General features: G+C 38.1%; 2 protein-coding genes across 2 annotated transcripts; both read left to right on the top strand.

The window, feature by feature from the left end:
- Positions 1 to 2,376: 2,376 nt before the first annotated feature.
- Positions 2,377 to 8,846, top strand: LOC147177411 (uncharacterized). The gene is made up of 4 exons (XM_086071737.1): positions 2,377 to 2,660; positions 4,895 to 4,970; positions 5,491 to 5,578; positions 8,512 to 8,846. The coding sequence occupies exons 1-4, from the start codon at positions 2,635 to 2,637 to the stop codon at positions 8,622 to 8,624; spliced, it is 303 nt and encodes a 100-aa protein (XP_085927863.1). The 5' UTR covers positions 2,377 to 2,634; the 3' UTR covers positions 8,625 to 8,846.
- A 469-nt stretch (positions 8,847 to 9,315) lies between these two features.
- On the top strand, positions 9,316 to 23,220 carry hsd17b12b (hydroxysteroid (17-beta) dehydrogenase 12b). Its single transcript, XM_086072093.1, has 11 exons — positions 9,316 to 9,635; positions 15,872 to 15,918; positions 16,043 to 16,118; positions 16,382 to 16,489; positions 16,688 to 16,752; positions 16,949 to 16,993; positions 17,149 to 17,183; positions 17,394 to 17,475; positions 19,583 to 19,648; positions 19,795 to 19,944; positions 21,542 to 23,220. The coding sequence occupies exons 1-11, from the start codon at positions 9,458 to 9,460 to the stop codon at positions 21,647 to 21,649; spliced, it is 960 nt and encodes a 319-aa protein (XP_085928219.1). The 5' UTR covers positions 9,316 to 9,457; the 3' UTR covers positions 21,650 to 23,220.
- Positions 23,221 to 24,523: the final 1,303 nt, after the last annotated feature.

Genomic DNA, 24,523 nt, shown 5'->3' with positions numbered 1-24,523 from the left:
CGTCAGACCACAGCATACTTTGTGTCGTTCCATCCCAGATGAATTAGGGCCCAGAGAAGCCACATAGGCGGCAGTCTTTCTGGGTTTAGTTGATGATAGAGTTTTAAGTTGCATTTGTAGATGTAGCAACAAATGTGCAACATCTTTCATAAAATGACGCTAGTTTTTAGTGCAGTGCCGCCTGAGAGATCAAAGGTCATGGGCTTTCGATGTTGTTTTTTTGGTTTTGTGTGCAGCGATTTCTCCAGCTTTTCTGAATCTTTTGATGATATTTTAAACCATAGACAATGAAATCCCTAAATTCCATGTTGAAAACATTGCTCTTTCACTGTTGGACTATTTGCTCACACAATCTTTCACGATGTGGTAAAAATCGCTCATTTGTGAACAAATAACTCTTTCAGGGATGCTCCTTTTATTCCCAACATTGACACTCAACTGTTTCCAATTAAACGGATTACCTGTGAAATACTCCTAACAGGTGTTTTTTCAACCTTCCTCAGCTTTCCTAATCTTTCGTTTCCCCTGTTCCATTTTGGAACGTGTTGCAGGCGTCAAATTCAAAATGAGATATTATTTGCATAATAATAATAATAATAATAATAAATAATAATACTTCATTGGAAGTGGGGTCTGCGTGTGTGCACATATATACAGTTGTGCTCTTAAGCTAGCATACCGTAGGCCAATGCAAACGTATGAGCACAACTGTAAATGTACAAAAGCTAAATGTTGCTTCTGATGCAAAAATGCGATGAATTGTCACATGCACATCTCTATTCATGTCGACTTAAACCTCTGAAAATATCAAAAAGAATGGCCACAGTATTTTGAATCTTATGGGCATTAAAGCTTTTTCTCATCATACAGTTGTGCTCATAAGTTTACATACCTCTAGGGTATGTTCAGCTCACCCAGAAATGTTCAATTATCGGCCCATTATGAATTGAGCCTTCTCAGTTAAAACAGCACATTAAGCCAAGCATTCACTCTCACACACTAAGAGTCACTAAGTGGGAATCAATCACACATTGACTGGCTCTAAACTTATTAAAACCTGCACGTGCATTATTTGCCGTTATAATTGTGACATGAATAATATTTTTTTTGGGGGGGGGGGGGGCAGCAAAGCAAAAAGTTTGAGACTACAGCATAGTAAATGCAGTTTCAAAATCAGCACCACAGACAGCTCCACTGCATCCCCCCCCCCCCCCCCCCCTTAGTAGCAATGTATTTAACCAAGTGGGCACGTGAATCACAATGTGTACAATTATGGACACTATTTTACAAAGCAAGTGGACACTTAAAAAAATAATAATAAAGGAAAGCCTGCAAGTTTGCTGTTGAAAATCGACTCATGGCTATACTTGGATTTCATATTGTTGTACACAAGTCATTTTTCAGTGATTGTATTTGTGATCGCGTTATTATTATTATTTTTGCAACAAAGGAAGCCACTGAATGCACTCATTGGACTGCCATCTATTTTATCGACTCTTTGTCATTGGTTTATTTACAGAGGCCGATGCATTCAGAGCGATTGACCATTCACCATGCGCCTGTCCTGTGTACAGTAGTAGGCCACCTTGAGCAGAGAAAGCCGCAGCGGCATGCATGTTGAGGATGGGAGTTAAAAATAGCATCATCAGTCGGCCAAGCGGCGCTCCGTTACTACGCGTTTCAGCATTCTGCCCTGTGCAGGGGAAAGCAGGGGGGGAAGGGGTTGGGTTGGGGGTGGAGGGGTCCGCAGCCTTCCACCTCTTTCCGTAGCTCTGCATCATCACACATGAAGGAGGAGGGGGTCAACACCTGGAGTGTACGTGGGTCTGCTGGAGGGGGAAACCCGACCTGAAGGCTTTCGTATTTGTCCTCATGACGCTGACGTGTTACAAGCTCCCAAACACAAGACACGCCTGAGGTGTGCGCAAATAATACAATGGCCTTTCCATTGTTGAGGCAGAGGAGGAGGGAGGGGGGTCTTTAATTTTAGTCACAGCATCTCCCTTCTTTTGTCTTTTTTTGTTTCTGGTGCATTTTTTCTTTCTTTTGCCACAGCGGGCTCACAAGCTGTGCAAGGGTGCTCCTGCGTCCGTCTTCAAAGTGGGAGATTCTCCACCTGACGTCAACACTGACGCAGCCATCAAGAGAAGGAAGTCGCTTTTCTTTTTGCCATTTCGTGAATTGTGCTGAATGTTAGTCGTGTATTTGAGTATTACTTTTGTTTTGTTTTTAAGCGCTAAATGTAATGAAGGCATCTTAAATCTGCAGAAGATGGGCATGCGTTTCCACACATTGTGTTGTGCACGCGCAATAACCATGCACGAGAGAGAGGGAGGGTAGGACGGGGGTTGAGGAGGGTAAAGGGGCGGGGGGTGATGAAGGCTGCACGCACGAAATTCCTCCAAGGAACCTCTGCAAGCTTTTCTTTTTTTTTTCTTCTTCTTTTTTTTTTCATCACGCGCGTGCTAAAAATAGAAACAGGGTTGGATCGTGATCCAGAAATAGATAGGGGGCATCACTCCTATAAAAGGCACACCATTCAAGAGTACAGTGTGTGCACAGTAGGAAGAACCGAAAAGCACGAGCACATTTTAAAGCAGAGAGCAGTTTTATTTTCTTTTTCCCCCCTACTGCATGGTGACACTCCTCAATCTTTCATGGTGAGTATTGTGGAAATGTTTCTCTTCTATCTTGCATCTTCCTGTCAGATTTTGCATCATTTGTGCAATTTTCATTTTTGATTCATGCCATTGCTATGTGTAGAGAAGTAAATGATTGTTTGGGGGTTTGTTTGCAGAAAGGGAATCCTATTAGGAATAATACGGGTGATTTGTTGCATGCATTGCCAATTTGCTGTTTCCAGCTCCTTAATGGAAGTATGAGTATATTTTGAAGCGGCTGCATGCTTTTTTATTTTTTTGGTCCCGAATGGGGGAGCTATCCTGCCTTTGTGGTGCTGAAGTGCTCTTTACCACAACATCCGTATAATACATCACTCTGGGCATTACAGATGCATTCAGTACACTTCCATTGATCACACAACATATTTAGGGTGTATTTGTTTCAATTGCTTTTCGATTATTTGATTTTTTTACTGATTCATACGTGATCACAAAGACCCTGCGTCTTATTGAGGTGTTTTAGGTTGAACCCAAATGAAATAATCCAATAAAAAGCTGCTCACCGCCTCAAATAGATCTCGATAGTGACATTCGAGTCCTTATTTGCATTTTTTTGTCCTTTTGTGCGCGCTGAGGCTTGAGTCGTGACTGCTGAAAGTGAGCACGCCGTGTGCTGCGTCAGTGGCGTCTGGCTCCGTTGAGCTCGAGACAGATTTTAGGAAGGGGGGGGGGGGTAGCGGTGAGGGATGGGGGTTGGATCGTGACCGGCTGGAAGACACGTCCACGCATGAAAAGGCTTAGATGGCTCCCGTGGAAACAGAAACATGAGGGTGGGGCCACGTTTTTTTGCTATCAATTTTAGGGTCAAAAATATACACAGATGACATAAAACTTGAATAATGGGTCGAAATTAGTTGAAAGCATTAAATTCAAACAACAGAACCTCCTTCAACATATAGAATACAAGAGTGAAAAACATAACTCATAATGTATACACTATGACTATCAGGCGCTTTACAGCTGCTGATCGGTGCTCTTTTCTGATACATTCCTATTGGTTGGTGACAACTGGCTCCGTCCAATGGAATCAAAGGAAAGCCACAGCTGTGCGTGAATGTCCACAATGCTTTTATTTATTTATTTTATTTTATTTTAAATAACAACACTGGGTAACTGAAAAGCAGTGCCGATCAGTGGGCTTGTCACACACACCCACACACACACGCACCCACACACACACACACACACACACACCCTTTCCAGAACCACAATGATAATGATGATGATGATGATGACGAAGACCAGAGGAGTCATGGACCAGAAGTGGATCCGGGAGTTGTCCGTCACAAATCTTTTTGCGGTCTGGGCTTGCTGTGCATACATGAAGATGGGAAGCCCTTACCCCAAAAAGCATTTGTGGAGGATGCGAACCTCGTTTTACAACACTGCCATACCGTCTGTCTGTCTGTCTGTCTGTCCGCCTGTCTGTCTCTCACACACACCTGATGCAAAAGGGTGTCTCGTAATAGCAGTTAACAGCAACACACAATCATCTTAAAAGGGGGCTCTCTGCCCCAATGTTCCCCAACTACTGTGGGCTAATTATTGGTCCTAGTGCTAGTTAACCTTTGTAACCCTTCCAGGGCCCAAACGGTACGTTCCCAACCGTAAGAGTCAGCAGTACCTTTGAGGGACATTGTACAGAATACCTTAAATGATTTACGTGCATGGCTTGTCAGGTGTTATGCGCATGATGTACCAAATCCTGCAATTTTTTTCTTTGTGTTGTGGTGTAGTTTGATAGAAGAACAGATGTGGGACAGGTGGTCTATTACTAATAATGTCACTGCAAAACAAAACAAAACATTACTATAATAATAAAATGTTTTCATCAATCCCGCAGCACCAATTCTACACTGCCAATCTTAATTTGTTAAAGATATAATTGGATTTTATTCGTGTGTGTGCACTTAAATTGCTCCAAAAGGGTTGATGTTTTTGTTTCATTTATAATACACTTAGTTAGGTTACACGAGCACTCATCTAAGTTTCATGTATAAGTCATCATGAAATTAATCTAAATAACTACACATTTGATATCAAGTCACTTTAACTACTGACAAGGACATATGGTGTGTTATACATTTTCCACAATTTCAATGTTCTGTTAACAGCAATCTTCATTAAAATGTGTATTTTTTTTCAGTGCATTTTTTTCAATGCTATATTTTTTAAATGATCAAATATCGTACATTTTACTGTTTGTGAAACAGGTTCACACACACGCTTTTGGAGATGATGTGGCTCAAACCATCGGAAGCTCAGAATGGAAATGGTGCAAAAAGAAATGTAAGAGCCAAACCTGTCTTCTTAATTGTATACTATGAAATACTTTATGTTTGCAAAATATGACATCTAAAACAAATATTTGGCATCTAACACTCAATTACATCTTCCGCTGTTTGATGATGTTGTAGTTTTTTATACTCTACATCCACTTTTCAAGAGGATAATTTTATTTTTTTGGGCAAATCACAATTTTTAAAAACATGCATTTGCTTTATTGTTTTGTCCTATTATTTTTATTCACACACACCAGTAAAACACAGACGTTATGTTGCTATATATATATATATATATATATAAACATTATTTCAATCCCCCCAAATTCACTTGTAAGCTATTTTCTGTATTGAAAAATATTTTCCTAAACTCACACATTTCAAAGTATGCAGCACAGCCTGAACTTCTCCAACACGAGGAATCTCATCAATCGTTTCATGACATTGTGTGTGCGTGTGTAAAGGAAAATTGAGGTTGATGCAGAGCATGTGTGTGACCTGTGGTTGTTTTTGCTCTTGTCGGACAGGTGAACGCGAAGTCGATGAAAGGAAAGAGGGTTGACGCACAAACATTCAAGTTCCCCTGCTGGAATAGAAACGAGGGAACATCGTATGGTAAGTACGAGAAGAGGCTGAGAAATGTCATGAAGATGTTTTATTGGAAGGAACATTGTCAGTTTTGTTTTATACTTATTGTATTAATGTGTTATTTTCCTATTTTTGTATTTACAGTTTTCTTTAATAAGTATATTAATACGTTTTTATGAGCATCATAATTTGTGTGCAGAGTGCATGTGTAATTTGTAGAATTTTTTTTTATTGTATGTTGCTACTTTCTTTGTCACACCCATGCTGAGTATGTGAAAGAATGACAATCATTCATAATCTTACATATGAATTACTTTTTATTGCAATTTTTATTTAAAATAAATGAAACCCATGATTTTTTGCCCCTTGTTTTTTTTACGGCCTTAAATTCTGCTAAATTCCTTTCCTTTTTTGTTTCTGGAGCATTTGTTTAGTTTGGGGGCTTTCGAGTTTAATTACTGCTAAAATAAACCCACACCTTGGACTGTGTTTTCATATTTATGTATAATAATATCCGATAATCCGAGTAACATTATCATTATGTATCAAACATGTAGTAGTTAATAAATGATTTCAAAAAGCATTCATACATGGTGTATTGTTTTATTTATCTTATGGATATTTTTAACTCATTCACTGCCATTAACGGCTATAGACGTAAAAAATTAATTTGTATTTTATTTCTATTAGTTTAAAAAAATTCTACTTTTGTTAACAAGAGTATGAAAAACTATATTTTTTATTGTACATTTAGAACAGATATAAAACTTTTGATTAATTGTGAGTTAACTAGTGAAGCCATGCGATTAATTACGATTAAAAAAAATTATCGCCTGACGCCCCCAATTTTTCATAATCTTTAAGTCGCGTCAGGCAATTAACATTTTTAATTAATCACACATTTTATATCTGTATTTCTAGAAAAAAAATTCTAGTTTTCATACTCTTGTTAACAAAAGTGGATTTTTAAAAAAAAACTAATATAAATAGTTCAAATGAATTTTTGACGTCTATAGCCGTCAATGGCAGTGAATGAGTTAAAGAGAAACTGTTCTTTCAAATTTGTGTTATTTAGCTAAATTGATTTAATGCAGATGTGCCCATTTAGTCACAAAATGAACAACAACAAAGCACACATCCTTTGAAATCTTACTTTTAAAAAAATCAATAAGGTCCACTTTGAAATTAAATAAAGAAACAACTGAACTATCGTGCCAGCCAAATGTGCTGAATTTCACAATGTTGATGGACCTTTGAATGCACATGCATAAATGAGCTCTGCATTGTTCCGTCAACATCACAGGTCGATCCAAGAAGGACTTCCTCATTCACACTCACTCCCATGTGGGATGGGGACCACTCCTCTCATGTATGCGCCTGCAAGCGCCTGTGGTCATGAGTGGCAGTTGCTGTGTTTATGGGCGGGATGGTGCTTTCATCTAAATTTCATTCAGGTTTCCTTTGAAAGCTCAGAGGCAAACAGTTTAGACTCCTGTTTACCGTTGCTGCATTTCTATTTTTAGAAGCAATGCTCTTATATAACGCTCGAGCTCACATTATGGACCCATGCTGTCTGCTCTACTTGGCTGCATTTTACATAGTGGACGTCGGGATACTCATTTCTACTGATTTTAGAAACTAACAGGAGTCAGTAAATGGAAATGAGCACCTTCCCCCTCCTCTCCCTAAAACTCACAAAAATAAAAGCATGAAATGAAAAGCCCACATTACATTTTTGCAGATCTTTGCATGCTGTGCTTTGTTTTGTATCCATGATAATTAAATGTACAAAAATGTCACATTTTATGCATCCATCCATCTATTTTCTGTGACGCGTATCCTTATAGGTGAAGAAAAAACTTGTATCACTGACTATTAAGAACTTTTATTTACAGCAAACATAAAAAAATGAAGTGGACAATATAAATGCAATGTTCGATATAAGCGGTTTCACATCACAGTTTGCGAGGCTAAATTAGCATTTTATACCTCCTCAAAACACATTGAACTGATAGGAGAATCAAATCTCCAAGATGGGTCCTGAAATGTATCCATCGTTATGATCAGTCCTCCTGTTCGGAGCAGCATTGATGAGGAAAAGACATAGAGAGTTAAATTGATTGAATCAAACTTCAGTTTTTCTCATAACTCATATTTTCAATTGACAGATATATTTCTTTATTTCCACATTTAAAAGACAAAGGCTCAAAACTATTTTCAATACAATGACAATAATGCATCGAAAGATATTGCATTGCATTGCACCATCATAACTATTCTATTTAATATTTACTAGGGGTGGGCATCTTTTAATGTTTCACGATTCGATTCAGATTTTTAGATCTGCGATTCGATTCAGAATCAATTTTTGATTAAGAACGATTTTTGATTCAAAATGATTTGATTGACAATTCTTTTTGCTTCAATCGATAGATGTGCAAGGAATTGTAATGATCTACTCCAGTCTGATTCACTAATGCTAATTAGCGCGCTACTCGCGGCACTTTTGTCACTCAAAAGAATATCTCCACGCTGAAAAAAATCATTTTATTGGAATAACTTGATCGTGACTTTTTCCTTCTACTCTCTAATGTGTCTACAATTTGACAGTGTATTAGACCGTGAGGAACCACACTGCCCCTCAGTGGCCAAACCGGGTACAACATGAACAGCGCTCCAAATAAAGGCACACACAGACAAAGGCAAGACAGTATAAAATAATTGAAATAAAATCGATTTTGGGACATGTAAAATCGATTCTAAACCGTACTAAATTAGAATCTCGATTCTTATGAGAATACATTTTTTGGCACACCCCTAATATTTCCTAGTCTTTTAAACTATGCATAATAAGAAACGAAAGAAAGAACCTGCTTCGTATAAATACATATACTATACTATTTACAAGCATGCTGGGAAGTGCTTGGCTTCACCATCACTGCATTGCCCCCACCGAACAGGCAGCTGTCCTCACCTCCACATGTTGACGACAACCAGGCCAGTAGAACAGGAAGCGGAGACGGGGTTGGCTGCCGAAAAGTGTCCAGTCCCTGCTGAACCATGGACCAACTGAAGCACCTATGGCCTTAGCTTGCGAGGGACGAGGAGCTGGAAGACAAGCCCGATTTCTCACATGCTCCTCCAGTGCCGATGGAGAAGATTGCCTCGGGTGACTTTGTCTCCAGGTCCAGCATGGACACAGCTGTCCATGCAGGTTGCCAGCCATTTGATGTCCTTTGATCATGTCTGTTGTTTGAACTTGTGGAGTGACCAATAAATATTTACACACGCATAAGGGAATTTATTTGTGTGCATATTGTGATATTAGCGCGGCATACATTGACTTAAAGGAGAACTCAAAAGGAAGTCAGACTCTTGCTCCACCCCTTACTAAGATTTGAAATGGGCGCTCAAAGTGGGTGTTACCTGAAGGACCGTTTGGTTGCGAAAGGGGAGAGGGTTGGGGCGTGGTCTGGCTGTGATTGACAGCAGCAACTCGCTATATTAAGGAGGCGTGTACCAGATTGCAGTATAAGGATGAATTCTAATGCCTTCTGAAAATTGAAAATATTTGTATTGGTTAGGGGCGTAACATTTTACAAAAATACAAAGTCACATTTAGCAACGCTTCCACCAACTGTATTTGGCTGGGGTAACAATATGAGCAGTAGGTGGCAGTAGTGTTCATATCGTCGCTATACAATGTTGAAAAAAAACTAGCAGCAGAAGAAAAATATCCAATCACAGTTCGTCAAATTCCGATTAGTACTACCAACGCGGAAGTTACATATTACGCCCGTGTGCGAGACAGTACTTGCACTTTGTTCTGTGGTTTAATGAAACGTGTCTATAAGCGAGGCTCGTTTATTTATAAGGAAACACAGTCGGTGTACGTTTGAGGCAGGCATGTCGCCCAGTGAAAATGCTGTGCTTCGGGCCGTGGAGACGCCGCTGTTCTGGCTCGGTGCACTGACCGCGGCCTGGCTGTCGGTGTGTTCCGTGTATCGGTTGCTGGCCGGGATTAAGGTGTGGGTGCTGGGCAACGGACGCCTGGTGTCACCCGCTAAACTTGGCAAATGGGCAAGTGAGTGCTGTCATAGTTGTTGCGAGTGTGTTTTGTTCTTGTTGTTGCTTTACTTCTCTACTCTGAATGCGCTTTTAAGTAATATACATGTATTTGCAGCTTGACTTATTATTTACACTTTGATTTTATAACAAAACTGCTACTAATAATATATTGGTCACATGCAATCTTGTCAGAGACACTTTACTGGTTATAAACGGCGAGCGGAAAAAAATACAAATTGTGATGCAATACAACAACATATTTTGTCTACGAATCATATGGTAAAAATATTTATTTTCATACTTTTTTGAAAACAAATCGTTTTTATTTATCTAGAGTAGATCAAGTTTCAACTTTATTTGTCACATTCCCACCTGACTATCTCAGAATGTCCTGTAAAAAACTAACGTAAAAAGACACACTTGAGGAAAAATATTAGGCCTTTGTTGTCAATATTTTTCTCTTAAAAAAAATTTTCCCCAGATAGTGCTATTTAAAAATGGCTTTTCAGTGTATGATGCCAAAAACCGTCTAAACTACCGTTCATTCAGTGATTTTTCATGAGAATACTATTGACAGTAGAGACCTAATATTTTGGATTTTTCCTATCAACAAGTATATATCCTTACTAGATTTGTTTTCAAGAAATTTTGTGATGGTCAAGTGGTAAGATTTTATGGAATGACCTCGTCTGAAAAAGAAAGTAGGTCTGGACAGGCGTCCATAGACAGCGATTTGGCACTGGTCGAAAACAGGCCGGCCAATCAAATTCGTCTATTTGCGTGACGTCGTCTTCATGAGCAACGTCACGCTAAGAGTGACTCATGACACCATGAATCTTCAAGTTTTTCCCGCAACAATGACATAAGTCATTCAATACTGTCTCTCTTCGGCTAGTAGCCATGTTGGATTTTTACTCTCTCAGAAAAAAACAACAACAACAACAACAACTTGAACGAGTCGCTTTTCTGACATCACGTTCGCTCTTCGCTCATTGGTTCATTCCACTGTCTGTCAGCTCAGGTTTGCTCCGCCTCAGAAATGTGACTGATAAGGCGGTTGACCAGACTCACTCTCCGGCAAAGCCGCGAGTGAGTCTAGAGTTCCATGGTAGGTGTAACCAGGAGTGAAAAATATCTACACAGGTCTTGACAAAAACTTTTTTGCTTATCAGCCACTTTAGCTTGTGGTTTCAGCCACTCAGCGTTTTCACTAGTTGTTGGATAATCAGGGTTTTGCATAACCAACTTTCTCACATCCGGTAAAACGGGTTGACGCACTAAAGATCAATAATCTGGAAAATTCTGTATATTTGGGTTATCATTTTCTGATACATACCGTTGTTTGATGAGTGGTGAACCTGCAAAAAAGAATGTAAAAAGAGGGAACATCTTTTTCACGGCCCTGTATATAAGCAATGTATACACATGACTAATGAAATAGACAAATGAGCATTAAACGCCCCTTTTATTGAAGACTCTTGATGGCGTATGAAAAATAGAAAGGAAGGTAAGAGAGAATTAAGTATAGATCTTTTTTTTTTAAGTCCATTTTTGTGGTTTGCTACAAGTTCTTTCTTGAATTATGTTGTGCATTGGAATGCTTTCTGTGGGTGCCTGATTTTAGGTAAGGAGTGGCTGAATCACACGGGCAGGCAGATGAGTTCGGACCATTTTCAACTGTCGAAAACTAAGATGTACTAAACCTTTGACAAAATGGTCGAAAAATGAGCCATACAAAAAGCATGGACTACGAAAACCGAGGTTCCACTGATGTGTTGATTGTGGTTTTTAGATTCAGACAATGAAAACCGTGAGCATAAATACTACACAAAATGACAGCTCAGAAATGTTATAATTGAAATATTTGGGTAAATATATATTTTTTTACCCCATTGAACACAATCTACAGTATTTTATTTTTAAATAAAATGTAGAGTAGTCGGTACATTAGAATATGTGCATCATATTAAGCTTAAGTAAATAAATAAATGAACGTTAACTGTCTTCTGGTTTTTATTCTTCTTAGAAAAATGCAATAGAATGTTTTTGTGAAGTTGTTAAGCCCTAATTGTAGCGCAGCGTGTTTTTGTCTCTAAATTTCTGCCTTGATATATGGCTAACCTCTCTCTTCCCCCTCCCAGTAATAGTAGGCGCCGTGTTTCCATGGGTGCAACCATAAATGGCAACACTGTGGCTACTCACACTGTTGTTGCTGCCGGTCACCATAACTTTGTTGTTGCCGGTGCCGCTGGCATGATGCACACTGCTTCTGTAATCCATCTGATATTCTGCTTCTCCTTTTCCCTGTGTCTCTCCTCCACCTCTCTGCTTCAGCTCCAAACCTCTAACACGCTCTCAATCCAACCAGTCAAGTTTCGTCCTTAGAGGGATTTTTTTCCCGTCTTCTCCGTCCGTCCCCAAGTGCTTGCTCACGTGGGCTTCAGTTAACCTTTCACTACCGTTGATGACTATGGATGTCTGGTTGGTAGTGGATATGTTGTTGTTAGGTGCGGAGTGTAGTTCTAGACCTGCTTCATGCGCAAAGTGTTTTAAGACAACAATTGATGTGACTTGGTGCTATATAAACACAATTGAATTGAATTGATTACACCAGCAAATATAATGTTCTCTTTTGGTTTACTACAAAAATAAAACCACACAGTCAAAAATCTGTATTTTGAGCACGACTCGTACTTCTTACATGTTATTTCACGGTCTTTGATAACACTCAATATGACTATTTGTGTATTTTGTTTATAGTTTGCCGAGATTCACAACTGCATTCTGTAATATGACACTTTTTTTTTTAAGCTAACCACGGTGACCAGAATATTTGATATACAGTTCATTTTAGTAGGATGTACGGTGCCATATTACATTACTGCTAAGTTGCTAACAGTAACTTTTAACGTTGACAATGAAAATTGGTCTTTAATTAACTGCTTATCCTCACGAGTGTTGTTGAAAGTTTAAACAAGATGTCTGAATGGGGATGCTGCCATTTTTTTGTTAAAGCTGCCCAATGCAGAAAATCACATTTTGAATCGCTACTGCCACATGTGGCCAAAAAATGAAACTGCACATTCCCGTCTTACATTTGCAGACAGAGGGTGGGTGAAATATACAAACTTGAATCCAGTCTGAAAACTATTGGCCAGAGGTTTGCAGGAGTACCCATTGTGAAAAGCTAAGGTGTGAATCATAAAAAGACTACTTTAAAGATATTTTGGGCAAATTCCTCCATAGGACAGTGTAATGTAACATTAAGTAAAAAAAATTGTGATTGGATTAAAGAATTGGCATTCAGAATAAAAGGGTCCATTGGTCAAGAGTTCCGACAGACGTGGATTTGAGTGACATCTGGTGCTGTAAACATTAAATATTGTCAAAATAAGAAGTGGATGTAGGCTATATTTATCCCCAAGTAGCACCCACATAGAACTCCGTTTTGTAGTCTTTACGCAATTCTGTTAAATGACCATTAAACTGTGATCAATACGTTCTCTTGCTGACGTAATATTAAAATCATTGACGTGTTGTGAGCACATTAGTGTGTTGGAGAAGTCAACAATCTTGAATGTGGGTTGAAGTCTCCTTTCATCTCTTTGTGCAAGGCTAAAAATAGAAGCGCAGCAAGTCTTTTTATTTCTTTCTTTCTTTATTTTTAAACATTTTTGATTACGCATGCATAGCTATTCAGGATGCGCAGTGAGGCAAAGCAGTGAGCCCGTTAGCCTCGTTTGCTTCCCTCATTCACAAACTTTGCCTGACTCAAGTGGATGAGATTGAGCCGACAGCTTCATTATGTAACAGGACTTGAGCCATTCATAAATGAGTTTCACGTTGAATCCTTGGGACCCTGGTTCATTGGTCCCACTATCTCTTTGCGTGTGCGTGTGAGAGAGAAAGCTTCTGATGCACTTTGTATCGTAGTTGAGTCATACTCATGCACTTGAGTGTCCTTATCTGAAATAACACTTAAGTTCCTACACGTCTATGATATGAAAAAAACCCACACACACGCACACATAGGGAATACCCACATATTCAATCATCTTGATTCATTGATTTTAAGGCACAATTCGCTGAGTGTGTTGTGACAACTCGCCATTGTTTCAGATTGTCTATGCAATTGGGTGGTGCATGAGCACGGACGGGGCTTACACAGTGATGCTTCTGTTGCTGGAAAAGGATCTGGTTGTAACACAATGCAATGCCTCACTTGAGGTACGTTTAGAAAAGTTCCCCGTTAACAAGAATTCCATTCCTAACATTTTTGCCCTGAAATGCAAAGAAAACATTTTCCTTCAAATCTGTTTGTGACACATTTTGTTTAGTTTCACTTTGCGTCTGCTGCCATTGCCAATAAGAATTTATTCTCTTTTGACTTACTTAGATCAGTACATTTTAAATAAATAGAAACATTTAAATTGCAGTATTTTGGGGGGCTTCACTTCAATTCAATCCAATATTGATTAAATATGGAACGGAATGGAATTCTTCTTAACTCATTCACTGCCATTGACGGCTATAGATGTCAAAAATTCATTTTTACAATTTTTATTAGTTTAACATTTTTCCCACTTTTGTTTACAAGAGTATGAAAACCTAGAATTTTTGTAAGTTGTATTAGAACAGATATAAAATTTGTGATTAATCGTGAGTTAACTAGTGAAGTCATGCGATTAATTACGATTAAAAATGGTAATCGCCTGACACCCAAATTTTTAATAATCTTTTCTTTAAAAAAAAAGATTATTAAAATTGGAAGCAAGAAATTACAATTATTTTATTTTATTTTAAAAAGAAAAGATTATAAAAAATTAGGGGTGTCAGGTGATTACATTTTATAATCGTAATTAATCGCATGACTTCACTAGTTAACTCATGATTAATCACAAATTTTATCTGTTCTAAATGTACCCCCAATTTTTTTCCCTAGGTTTTCATACTCTTGTTAACAAAAGTGGAAAAAAAAGTTAAACTAATAGAAATAGTTAAAATTAATTTATGACGTCTATAGCCGTCAGTGGGAGTGAATGAGTTAAATACGAAGGACATAATAAACAAAATAAACCAGATGCTTAATTTCCCTCTCGTCTCCCCCTAAACAGTTAATTTTCTAAAAGGCCTTAAAATAACCCATCTTCTGTTTCCCTCTCATTGTGCTTTCAGACTCTCTCCCACTCCTTTTCTCTGTGCTATTTTTAGTTGCCCCTAGGATCTCCTGTGTTGATGTTTGTCATTTTCTCTTTCACGATCCCCCCCCTCTCTCACTTACGTTTGATCGCACTGCAGCCCTGGAGAATGCTTGGCACCTCAGCACCATCTGTACTCTAGAAGGCCACACAGACGGGAAATGTGTACAGCCGAGGCTACGTGATGGTTGAAAAGGAGCCTTTTGTGTATAAAAAACACAATCCTGTATTTTAGCTGCAGCAATAAGAGTAAAAATAGCTACACTTGTGATTTTTGCGGTACAGTGGACCCCTACATGTTCCTTTTTCTGTAATTATTTGCAGACGTTTCTGGGGCAGTGTACTTTCAATAGTATGCGTGTAGTATGTATTTTATTTTAGCATCTCTTTAATTGAGACACAAATTCGGCCGCTGAACCAAACCTCTCCTCAACCAAATTATGCAGCAAAGGCAGAAGGTTGTGGAAGTTTAGCATGTACGTTTACTCACTGACTCCACTATCACCCCCAACTTGCTCATACAGTCACAAATTGAACATTGTATTTTAGCGTCTCCTTAATTAAATGGCTCACTAGCGGACCCTAGAGGGCACTTTGCTGCTTCAGGATTCTTGCTGATAAAAAGTTGTTTTTTTTACGTATGTGACATTGTTTTTTTCCCCTGCCTTTGTTTTGTTTTCTGGTATTATTTTCTTTAGTGAGAGTAAACTGAAAAGTATGTGAGCATGAAAGCAGACAATCACTCTGGGGCCCTTTTACATCACACAAATTCAGTGTACTATTTACTATTCTAATCATAATAATGAATTGAACTCAAAGTCAAATAAAGCTAAACATGGTTGTCGCATTAAAGATACACAGAGTGATTAAAATGTTGTTTTAAATTGGCTCTGTGTAATTCTCTGCTTTATTGGAATGTGTTGCCCAAAAGCAGTTTTGATGAGTAATGAATACCATATATTTTCTCCATTTTATGTTTGTATTTGACTTTGATGACATTACTCAATGAATTGGAATTAAGTCTCCTTAATTACTTTTTTTTTTTGTCTCCTAGTTGTGACGGGAGCAACAGATGGAATCGGCAAAGCCTATGCAGAGGAGGTACACACACACACATTCACACCCCCACATGCTTTGTGTAGTATCGTTTCTGTGATACTCAACTGACAGGCCTAATGACTACGTTGTTATACTTTTTTTATTTTTTATTTTTTTTATTTTGTAGCTGGCACGTAAAGGCTTTTCCATTGTGCTGATAAGTCGCTCTCAAGAGAAGCTGGATGAAGTATCCAAAGCAATTGGTAAAGAACACACATAAAAGTTCATAACACCTCTGCCCATATACTTTCTTTGAAATGAAAGGAATTGATTTGATGATAAACTCGTATTCTCCCGAGCAGTATCTGATTTAATCGATCATTCTAATACCACATAAATTAAGGAGTATTCTATAGCTTTGGCTGTGAGTTCTCAGATTGCTGCTGATTTCTGCTATCATTGCTTTTATTTGCATACATGCATTATATTTATATATTATATTGGACATGTTTTTTCATACCAACAGAGAGCAAATGTGGCGTGGAGACAAAAACCATTACTGCAGACTTCAGTTCAGTAAACATTTACTCCAAGATTGAAGATGGACTTGCAGGACTGGAGATCGGAGTGTTAGGTAAGATCCAACCTAACCTCCATCATGTCACATCATTTCCAGGCCAGTTTGCAGCAACATCTGCACTCATCAACATGCTTTGTCCATATTAGTAACTTGTGTTTCCAGCGAATGTTTCTTTTTTTAGACATCTGCTGCCCTCTTCAGGTTGCACTGGGGAGCAAGCAATGACTTATTTTTCTTTTTCTATGCCAACAGTGAACAATGTTGGGATATCCTATTCTTATCCAGAATTCTTCCTCAGCGTCGCCAATCTGGATACTGTAAGTCAGTGTCTTACTCATTATTTCCTATTAGCCCATGAATGATTCATGTAGGTTTGAAGGAAGCAAAAATTGCATGCACACTGTACTGCAGAAGTAACTTACATATGAATCATCATTTAATGTCTGAATTGATTGCACCAGAGGCACAAATGCGCACGTTTGATTCCATGCTCCTCTGTTATCCTTGTTTCAGTTCATTGACACGCTGGTGAATGTCAACATAACATCAGTGTGCCAGGTAAGTCCTGCAAAGTGAATGTGAATGGGTGGAATGTTCCATTTAAGCCTTTGGGAGTAAATGAACAAAAAAAATAACACTCCATTTGGTCAGCTTTGTGGGTTTTTCCCTTTTTGACTGATTTTGTCTTCTCTCTATCGCTCCCATCTTGCCAGATGACGAGACTTGTTTTGCCTCAAATGGCTGAGAGGTGAGAGATCATTTTTTTTGTTTTTGTTTACTGCGTCTTGTGCATTTAGTCTGATAGTTAAATGTACATTTAATTATAAATTAACATACACAATGAAGACCCTTGTCTTCTCAAGTTTTTGTTGCATGTATCAATTTTTCCATATCTTTTCTTAAGGTTCAGAGTTAAATAAGATTACCTGATGCTGACTCACCTGTTGTGTGATTTCAGAAAGAAGGGCGCAATCCTCAACATCTCTTCTGCCAGTGGGATGTACCCCGTACCTCTGCTCACTGTCTACTCAGCATCCAAGGTGAAGTGATTATTGCTAAATTCAAATGTAAAATTTAGGGATGTTGGATGTCACTTTTGTACAGCCTGATAGCGATACTCAAACTCTTGAGTATTCACCGATACTGATACCAAATACCGATATCACTATTACATAAAATTCGCCCCCAAAATGGCAGATAAAAGTAAGACATATATATTCCAATATAGTATTTTCTTTTTAAAATAATTTAATGGCAATTTTGTATTCCTCTAATATTTAATTTCTAGTTCCTGATTGTAAGACGGCCACTAGAGGGTGTATTGGCGACCGTCACAAGTACCGATACCGTAAAATGAGTCTGGTACCGGTACTTGCCCATTCCTAGTTAAATTAAATGTGAGCAGAGATGTAGCATTACACCGCACAACGCCTATATTAGATACTGACGGTATGATAACTGTGAGCACAAGTATTGTGGTATCACACTTTCACAGTATCAAAATTACCTCTAAAATATCTTTATTATTATTATTATTATTTGGGATTGAACACAATAGTTTCTTATTAAACAAAAAACAAAATATTTGGTATATTTTCCATGTACCAAAGAAAGAAAGAAATATTTCCATTTTTCTTTGGTTTTAATTCTTCTTAGCAAGTCAGTGTCAGAAGAACAGGCCAGCATGGCTACTCATGTTGTCCTTGGGTGGTAACCACTGGCACCGTGTGCGTGTGTGTGTTTGGGGGGGGGGGGTTGAACAAAAAGGCATCCGTAACTACGCTGGAATTAGTGCAGTTGCTCTCTCTCTGTAGATATAATGGTATTTATAAGAACTAAAGCAAAACAAACAAAAACAAAGCTTTGTGCAGCCATGCTGTTGCTTCCAGCACTGAGGGACAGCGAGTAGGAGGAGCTTGTGAAGACTTTTATCCAAATTTGGAGGCTCATACTACACTATCTGTACCTGGTACTTGCTGCCGACTGCAGGAGGAAAATAATTACACTTAACAATCTATTATTTTTGTCAACATTTAACTGTTCAGGGTGTATCCTACCTCTCACCCAAAGACATATAAGTACGTCTCCAGCTCACACGTAACATTGGAGTTCAAATAAAATGATATTATTGTAGATGTCGTTAAGACATTTTGACATCCAGTTTCCACACCTTTTTTTTTTCTTTGACAAACCCAGCGCATACACACAAGAATCAAGTCGTACGTGTTGCCGCTAGAGTTTTTAACAGGATATGTCCTGTTCCTGCTTTTCTTCAACTCCAAGAACAAACACTTCTTTTCCAAGGAGGAAAAATGGTTAACTCTTTTGTCATAGATTAAATGCGGAACGAGATGAAACGTACGTGTTAGGAAGTTATGTGGGTGTGATATTTGAAGCACATATTAGATTGAAAAAGTATGAGGAGAAGCGGCATGAAAATGGCTGGGTATATGAATTGAACGGTCAATATATAATTCAAAATATTAATTAATTCATCACATATCAAATGCGTCAAGACTCCAGCCAACGCTGCCTCATCCAAGACAAATTTTGGGGGTATTTTATAGCAAAACATTGAGGGACGATAAAGTGAGACTCTTTATTATTTTTTTATAGCAGTTATGTACACACATGGACAAAATTGTAGGTACTCTTCTTTTAATAAGAGAAAAACCCACTGTTATAACAGACAAAAGTAATAATACACAAAAATGTAATAAAAAATAACCAATGAAAATCAGACATTGCTTTATATTTGTGGTTCAATGATGAACAAAAAAAAAATGATGGTACCCTTAGAAAAGATTGAAAATAATTTGACTATAGGAACTTGTTCATCCAAAGTTTGTCCTCAAATTAGCATGTTGGGTGTCTTCAAACTTGTAATCAGGCAGTCTGCCTATTTAAAGATGACAGTTGGTCACTGTGCTGTTTGGTGATATGGTGTGTATGATTCTAAGCACGGACCCGAGGAAGAATTGTCGCTAGAGATTAGAAATACATTTATAGACAAGCTACTAAGCTTCTGGGAGACAATATACTTTTGTTAAAGTTATTTTGATTACCACTATGGATTTTCTTTTATTAACAGAGGGGTACCTTCAATTTTGTCCACAATTTGCAACCAATCCATATTGTGTTTTATAGGCATTTGTGGATTTCTTTTCACGAGGCTTGCAAGCTGAATACAAGAGCAAAGGCATCATCATCCAGGTAGAGCCCCTACAAATCCGTTTTGTTGTGAATACATGCAAGTCTGTCAATAGCTGGAACTGCATTTGTTGTGAATTTTCACGTGACTTAAAGCTAAAAATGAACATTGTTAATTTGATATGACCTCGAAAATTCCCTTTCCACAGAGTGTTCTGCCGTTTTTCGTGGCAACGAAGCTGAGTAAGATCCGGAGGGCCACGCTGGACAAGCCGAGTCCAGAGCGTTATGTCGCCGCTGAGCTCAACACTGTGGGCCTCCAGACGCAAACCAATGGTTACCTGCCTCATGCCATCATGGTACGCGCCGCCACTGCAACACATTTAAAAAATGAACAAGCGTCATTTATAACCATGAAATTTGAGTTCATTTAAGGTGCCTTTAACGCCACATGTTTTTTTTAGACGCACGATTAATGGCTGCCCCTTTTTTTGCAAAGCCTGTGCTGGGGGAATTCCAGTCGCAACGCAGCAGACACGTCCATGTCAAAATTTAGCAGTAATACATTGAATAATAATGCATATAGTTATGGAGACTGCAGTCGAGTTGTATTTTACAATTTTGAAAATGTGCAGAATTGCACAAGTTACTTCATGTTAACTCATTCACTCCCAGCCATTTTCACTGAAGCAACCGCCTTCGCTCCCGGCTGTCTTACTGGATTTTGACTGATTTTGCAAGGCCCACAGAATATTGTGTTCTATTGCTATAAAAACATGGAACATACCAAACGAAAGATTAGAGTCTCTTCCTTCGTCTGTTTCCGTTTTGCATTAGAATATAGCTAAGTTTAATCATTATTCACAAATCTGTTTAAAACTGTGGGGAAATCAGCTTGGTTTCAACATTACCCTGGTTGATCTCTTATACTCTGCTGCCACCTGCTGGCCGTTTTTGTAATTAATACCATTGTTTCCCCCATACTCTGCAGTTCAGAGGCTGCATCAAAGCCTACTGTATGCTCTAGCACAACAAAAAAACATTTAAAAAAAGTGTAAATACGTCCTTGGGACACTTAAAACATTTAGAATAGAATGTATTTATACGTTTTTGAGAGCAAATGAGTTAAAGATTAGATGGCTCTTAATATGAAAAGAAAAATGCTAAGCAGAGCTGTCACCGACTTACAAATGCAATTATACCATCTAGTGGCAGAAAAATGACCAACACAAATCAATATCACACTCATTTTTTACAGTATAGTACACCTTAATTTTATGAATTATTATGAAATTATTATATCAGTGACTAAAAGATACAACCATATTTCTATTAGTTGAACTTTTTTTTTTAATGTTAAGAGAATGAAAACATTTTATATAACCCTTTAGAACAATTTGCGATTAATCATTAGTTAACTATTGAAGTTATGCAATTAATTAAAATTTTAAAAAGATAATCGCCTGACACCCCTAATTAGATGCAAAATGTATTTTAGTCTCTGTTGATTCATTCAAAGTTTGCTATTCATACAGTATATAGATCATTGATTAAATCAGTATCAGTGTGTTGTGTTTCTAACCATGTATTTGATTTTTGTTCATTGTTGCCCTCTGCTCATTGGTCTTAATTTGTTTTGTTTTTTTGCAAAGTAGCAATAGTCAGTTTATGTAAACAGTATTGTCAGTGATCAGGTAAAAAAAAAATAGCAATCGTCAAAGAAAAGGTTGAACCACAAATGGAGTGCAGTCAAATGTAAACAAAGAGATTCTCAATTGTTCAGACGAAACAAACATCAGGACAAGAAAATGTCAAAACAAATGGACTGTTTTGGATTGCCCACAAAAAGCAACCTTTGTTGTAACAGTTGTTCCCCCTGTAGGTTGAGAGTCATTAACGAATGTTAATTTGTTATTTGTAAATGCCACCAGCTGACCATGTAATTCCTCTCTGCAGGGCTGGGTGACTACAGCTCTGCTCCCTGCCAGCATTCTCAGCAGGCACGTGATGGGAGTGGCTTTGTCCCAGCGTGCTCGTTACCTCAAGAAGCAGAAGCAGGGCTAGGCTCAGCGAGCGGCCGGGAGCGGACCAGCTGTGCTCATGCCTCGTCTGACTACCGTCATCATCGTCATCGGTGCGGACCACGAAGAGGAAACGCCGACAGTTGCCGTGGAGCAAATCACTCTCCCCCTGACCTCAGAAAGTGCAAGTCATAGATATAATGCAAGGCAGCTCCTGGCCCCCATCGCTGCGCATTAGTCTTCGGCTTTAATCAGCCAATTGAAAAGTTCTCTAAATTGACATCTCTCTGCTATAGATACTACTCTACATTTAACACTGCTGATACTGTAATGAGAGGATAAAAAGAGACTGAATTTGCAGCTGTATGAGAAATATTTTTGATTCAAATGTTGCTGTTCTCACCATTCCTAACAAAGCACTTAACAATGCTTTTAAAAGTTAATCTAGGGCTTTGTCTTTTGTCGAGAGCTTTTTTCTACTGCTTATTTTTCTTATATATAAATGAATTATGCTGAACTCATTCACTGCCATTGACGGCTATAGAGCGTAAGTTCAGTTCTTAGCGCATTCACTGCCATTGACGGCTATAGACGTCAAATTCATTTGAACTATTTCTATTAGTTTAACATTTTTACCACTTTTGTTAACAAGAGTATGAAAACCTAGATTTTTTTTATTGTATTAGAACAGAAATAAAATTTATCGTGAGTTAACTAGTGAAGTCATGCAATTAATTACGACTAAAAATGGTAATCGCCTGACACCCTATTTTTTTATATTTTCTTATAAAAAAATAATAATACAAAAATAATACTATTATAATAATTACAATTATTTTATTTATTTAAAAGAAAAGATTATTAAAAATTAGGGGTGTCAGGTGATTACAGTTTTTAATCGTAATTAATCGCATGACTTCACTAGTTAACTCACGATTAATCGCAAGTTTTATATCTTCTAAATGTAAAAAAAATAATCTAGGTTTACATTCTCAACAAAAGTGGAAAAAAATGTTAAACTAATAGAAATTGTTTAAATGAATTCATGACGTCTATAGCCGTTAATGGCAGTGAATGCGTTAAGAACTGACCTTACGCTCTCGTCTTGCCCTTAAATGTGATGTTTGGGCTCAGTCAATGTTTATCTGACAAACCAATGAGTAAAACTTGAGTAACAGCATTGGGTCTATGTGCACAATCAAATGAATGCTAATAAGAGTTAAACAGCCCCGAATATGGTCAAGTACAATTTTACACCACATTTAGCAGCGTAATAAACACTTGTTTCATGTATCCATCTTTGACTTTGTCAATCAAAACAACACCGGTATTTGTATCTTATCAGATTGTGCCAGTACAGCTGATGTTGTGGCTCGTGAATACGAGTGCACATATGCACACTTATGACCTCTTTAATGTAAGCAGCATCCAAAGACACATTGAGGTTTAATTGTCTGTTGTCACTCGGTGCTAGTATTATAAACATCAATGTATTGCTTGAGATCATTGTTGAAATTTGTTACAAAGTAGAGCTGTAATCTCAAAGCGGCCAGACTGACGGTTAATCGAAAGGGAAAAAAATGGTGTATTAAAATATTTTGGTGAAATGGTTAAGTGAATTGTTTTTAATGTCCTTAGAAAATAACCGCCATAGTGTAAAATGCATATATGGAAAAGTTGTGAGGGAAATGAATGCCCCTAAAATGCAACCTGGTGCTTTTTGTGTGTGTGGGCGTGTGCGTGTTTTGTCATTTGTATCCAAAAATTGCCAGATTTTCATTGTGTCCCTGCTTTGCTGCTCTGGGAATAGACCACTTGGAAAAGGCATCAGTGGATTTTGCTCCAGCTGGCAGGACAAATATGAGACCATATGATGGGTTTTGTTGCTGGAAAAATAACAACCGTGAATGTTATTTTCTTTGAACAGAAAGCAGTTGAAAGAAGCTGCTTGAAAATGCAGTACGACCTTTAAAATGTCAACCTGGCTCAGGGATTGAGATGATACAGCGGTGCTAAAATCCTCCACAAATAGTGTTTACTCTGTCACAAAGATAAAGTGCTAAGACAGGTGTGTACATTTGTAGATGAGTCTGAAACTCTTGTTTGATGTCAGTAACTGAAACGTATAATATTGATATGTTTTATTTGCCTCAGTTTCAATTGGTCTGCCAAGCAATAAACATGTGACATGACCAGGAAGTAAATTATAAATATTGTTTGTTAGATAATCATTCACAGGTAGGTCTAGTTAGTAACATGCAGCCCCACTAGTCTAAACACAATATTCTTATTAATATCGTGTTTGTGGAATATATGAGTTAAGTAGCTAAATCCACTTGTCAGGGGGCAACCATTTGCCACTCGCTCTCGACTGAAAACATCAGTCCGTGCGTCCAAATTCAGAAGGCTGCGTCCTCCGGAGGCCGAATTTGTCGCTTGCATGACGTCAGTCCCGGCGCTACTCGACAGCACGCGCGGATTTAAGCCTGATTTACACATGAATGGACTGTCGGTCGATGCGCTAGCTACCAACAAGCAGCATTGACTATCCATACATACGTAAATCCGTGCGTGCTGTCGAGTCGCACCAGACAAATTCGGCCTTCGGAGGACCCAGCTTTTTGAATTTAGACACGCGGTGAACGACTAATCACGATCCACCTGTTTTCTGAAGCCGAGGTGCATGTGGTTTGGGGTTTAAGACGTAAACTTATAGTTTTGTTAGTGAGTGAAAAGTCAAGTGACACTATTTGTTTCACTTTCAACTGGTTATTTTTTGTGACCCATTTCTATCACATTCAAACCTGTTATGTCACAACAGACATTTGTCCCTCTTATAGAATGCATATAACACCTACACACTAAATATTTGCATTAAATAACAGCTAAACACGACCTGTGCAGTAATATTTGTGGA

The sequence above is a fragment of the Leptonotus elevatus genome, chromosome 3, assembly GCF_054856555.1.
Source record: "Leptonotus elevatus isolate MCC_2025b chromosome 3, RoL_Lele_1.0, whole genome shotgun sequence".
In the NCBI taxonomy this organism is placed as follows: Eukaryota; Metazoa; Chordata; class Actinopteri; order Syngnathiformes; family Syngnathidae; genus Leptonotus; species Leptonotus elevatus.
Note: the sequence above shows the minus strand (reverse complement) of the source record. Positions and strands in the feature narration are given on the sequence as shown.

What these genes read in the sequence shown, in the direction of transcription:
- LOC147177411 (XM_086071737.1), top strand. Translation starts at nt 2,635, where the DNA reads ATGGTGACACTCCTCAATCTTTCATG. An exon ending in ACACTCCTCAATCTTTCATG is followed by an intron (nt 2,661 to 4,894) that starts GTGAGTATTGTG and finishes TTTGTGAAACAG; the next exon opens with GTTCACACACACGCTTTTGG. An exon ending in AAACGAGGGAACATCGTATG is followed by an intron (nt 5,579 to 8,511) that starts GTAAGTACGAGA and finishes CCCACCGAACAG; the next exon opens with GCAGCTGTCCTCACCTCCAC.
- hsd17b12b (XM_086072093.1), top strand. Translation starts at nt 9,458, where the DNA reads ATGTCGCCCAGTGAAAATGCTGTGCTTCGGGCCGTGGAGACGCCGCTG. An exon ending in ACATAACATCAGTGTGCCAG is followed by an intron (nt 16,994 to 17,148) that starts GTAAGTCCTGCA and finishes CCATCTTGCCAG; the next exon opens with ATGACGAGACTTGTTTTGCC. An exon ending in CTGTCTACTCAGCATCCAAG is followed by an intron (nt 17,476 to 19,582) that starts GTGAAGTGATTA and finishes TGTGTTTTATAG; the next exon opens with GCATTTGTGGATTTCTTTTC.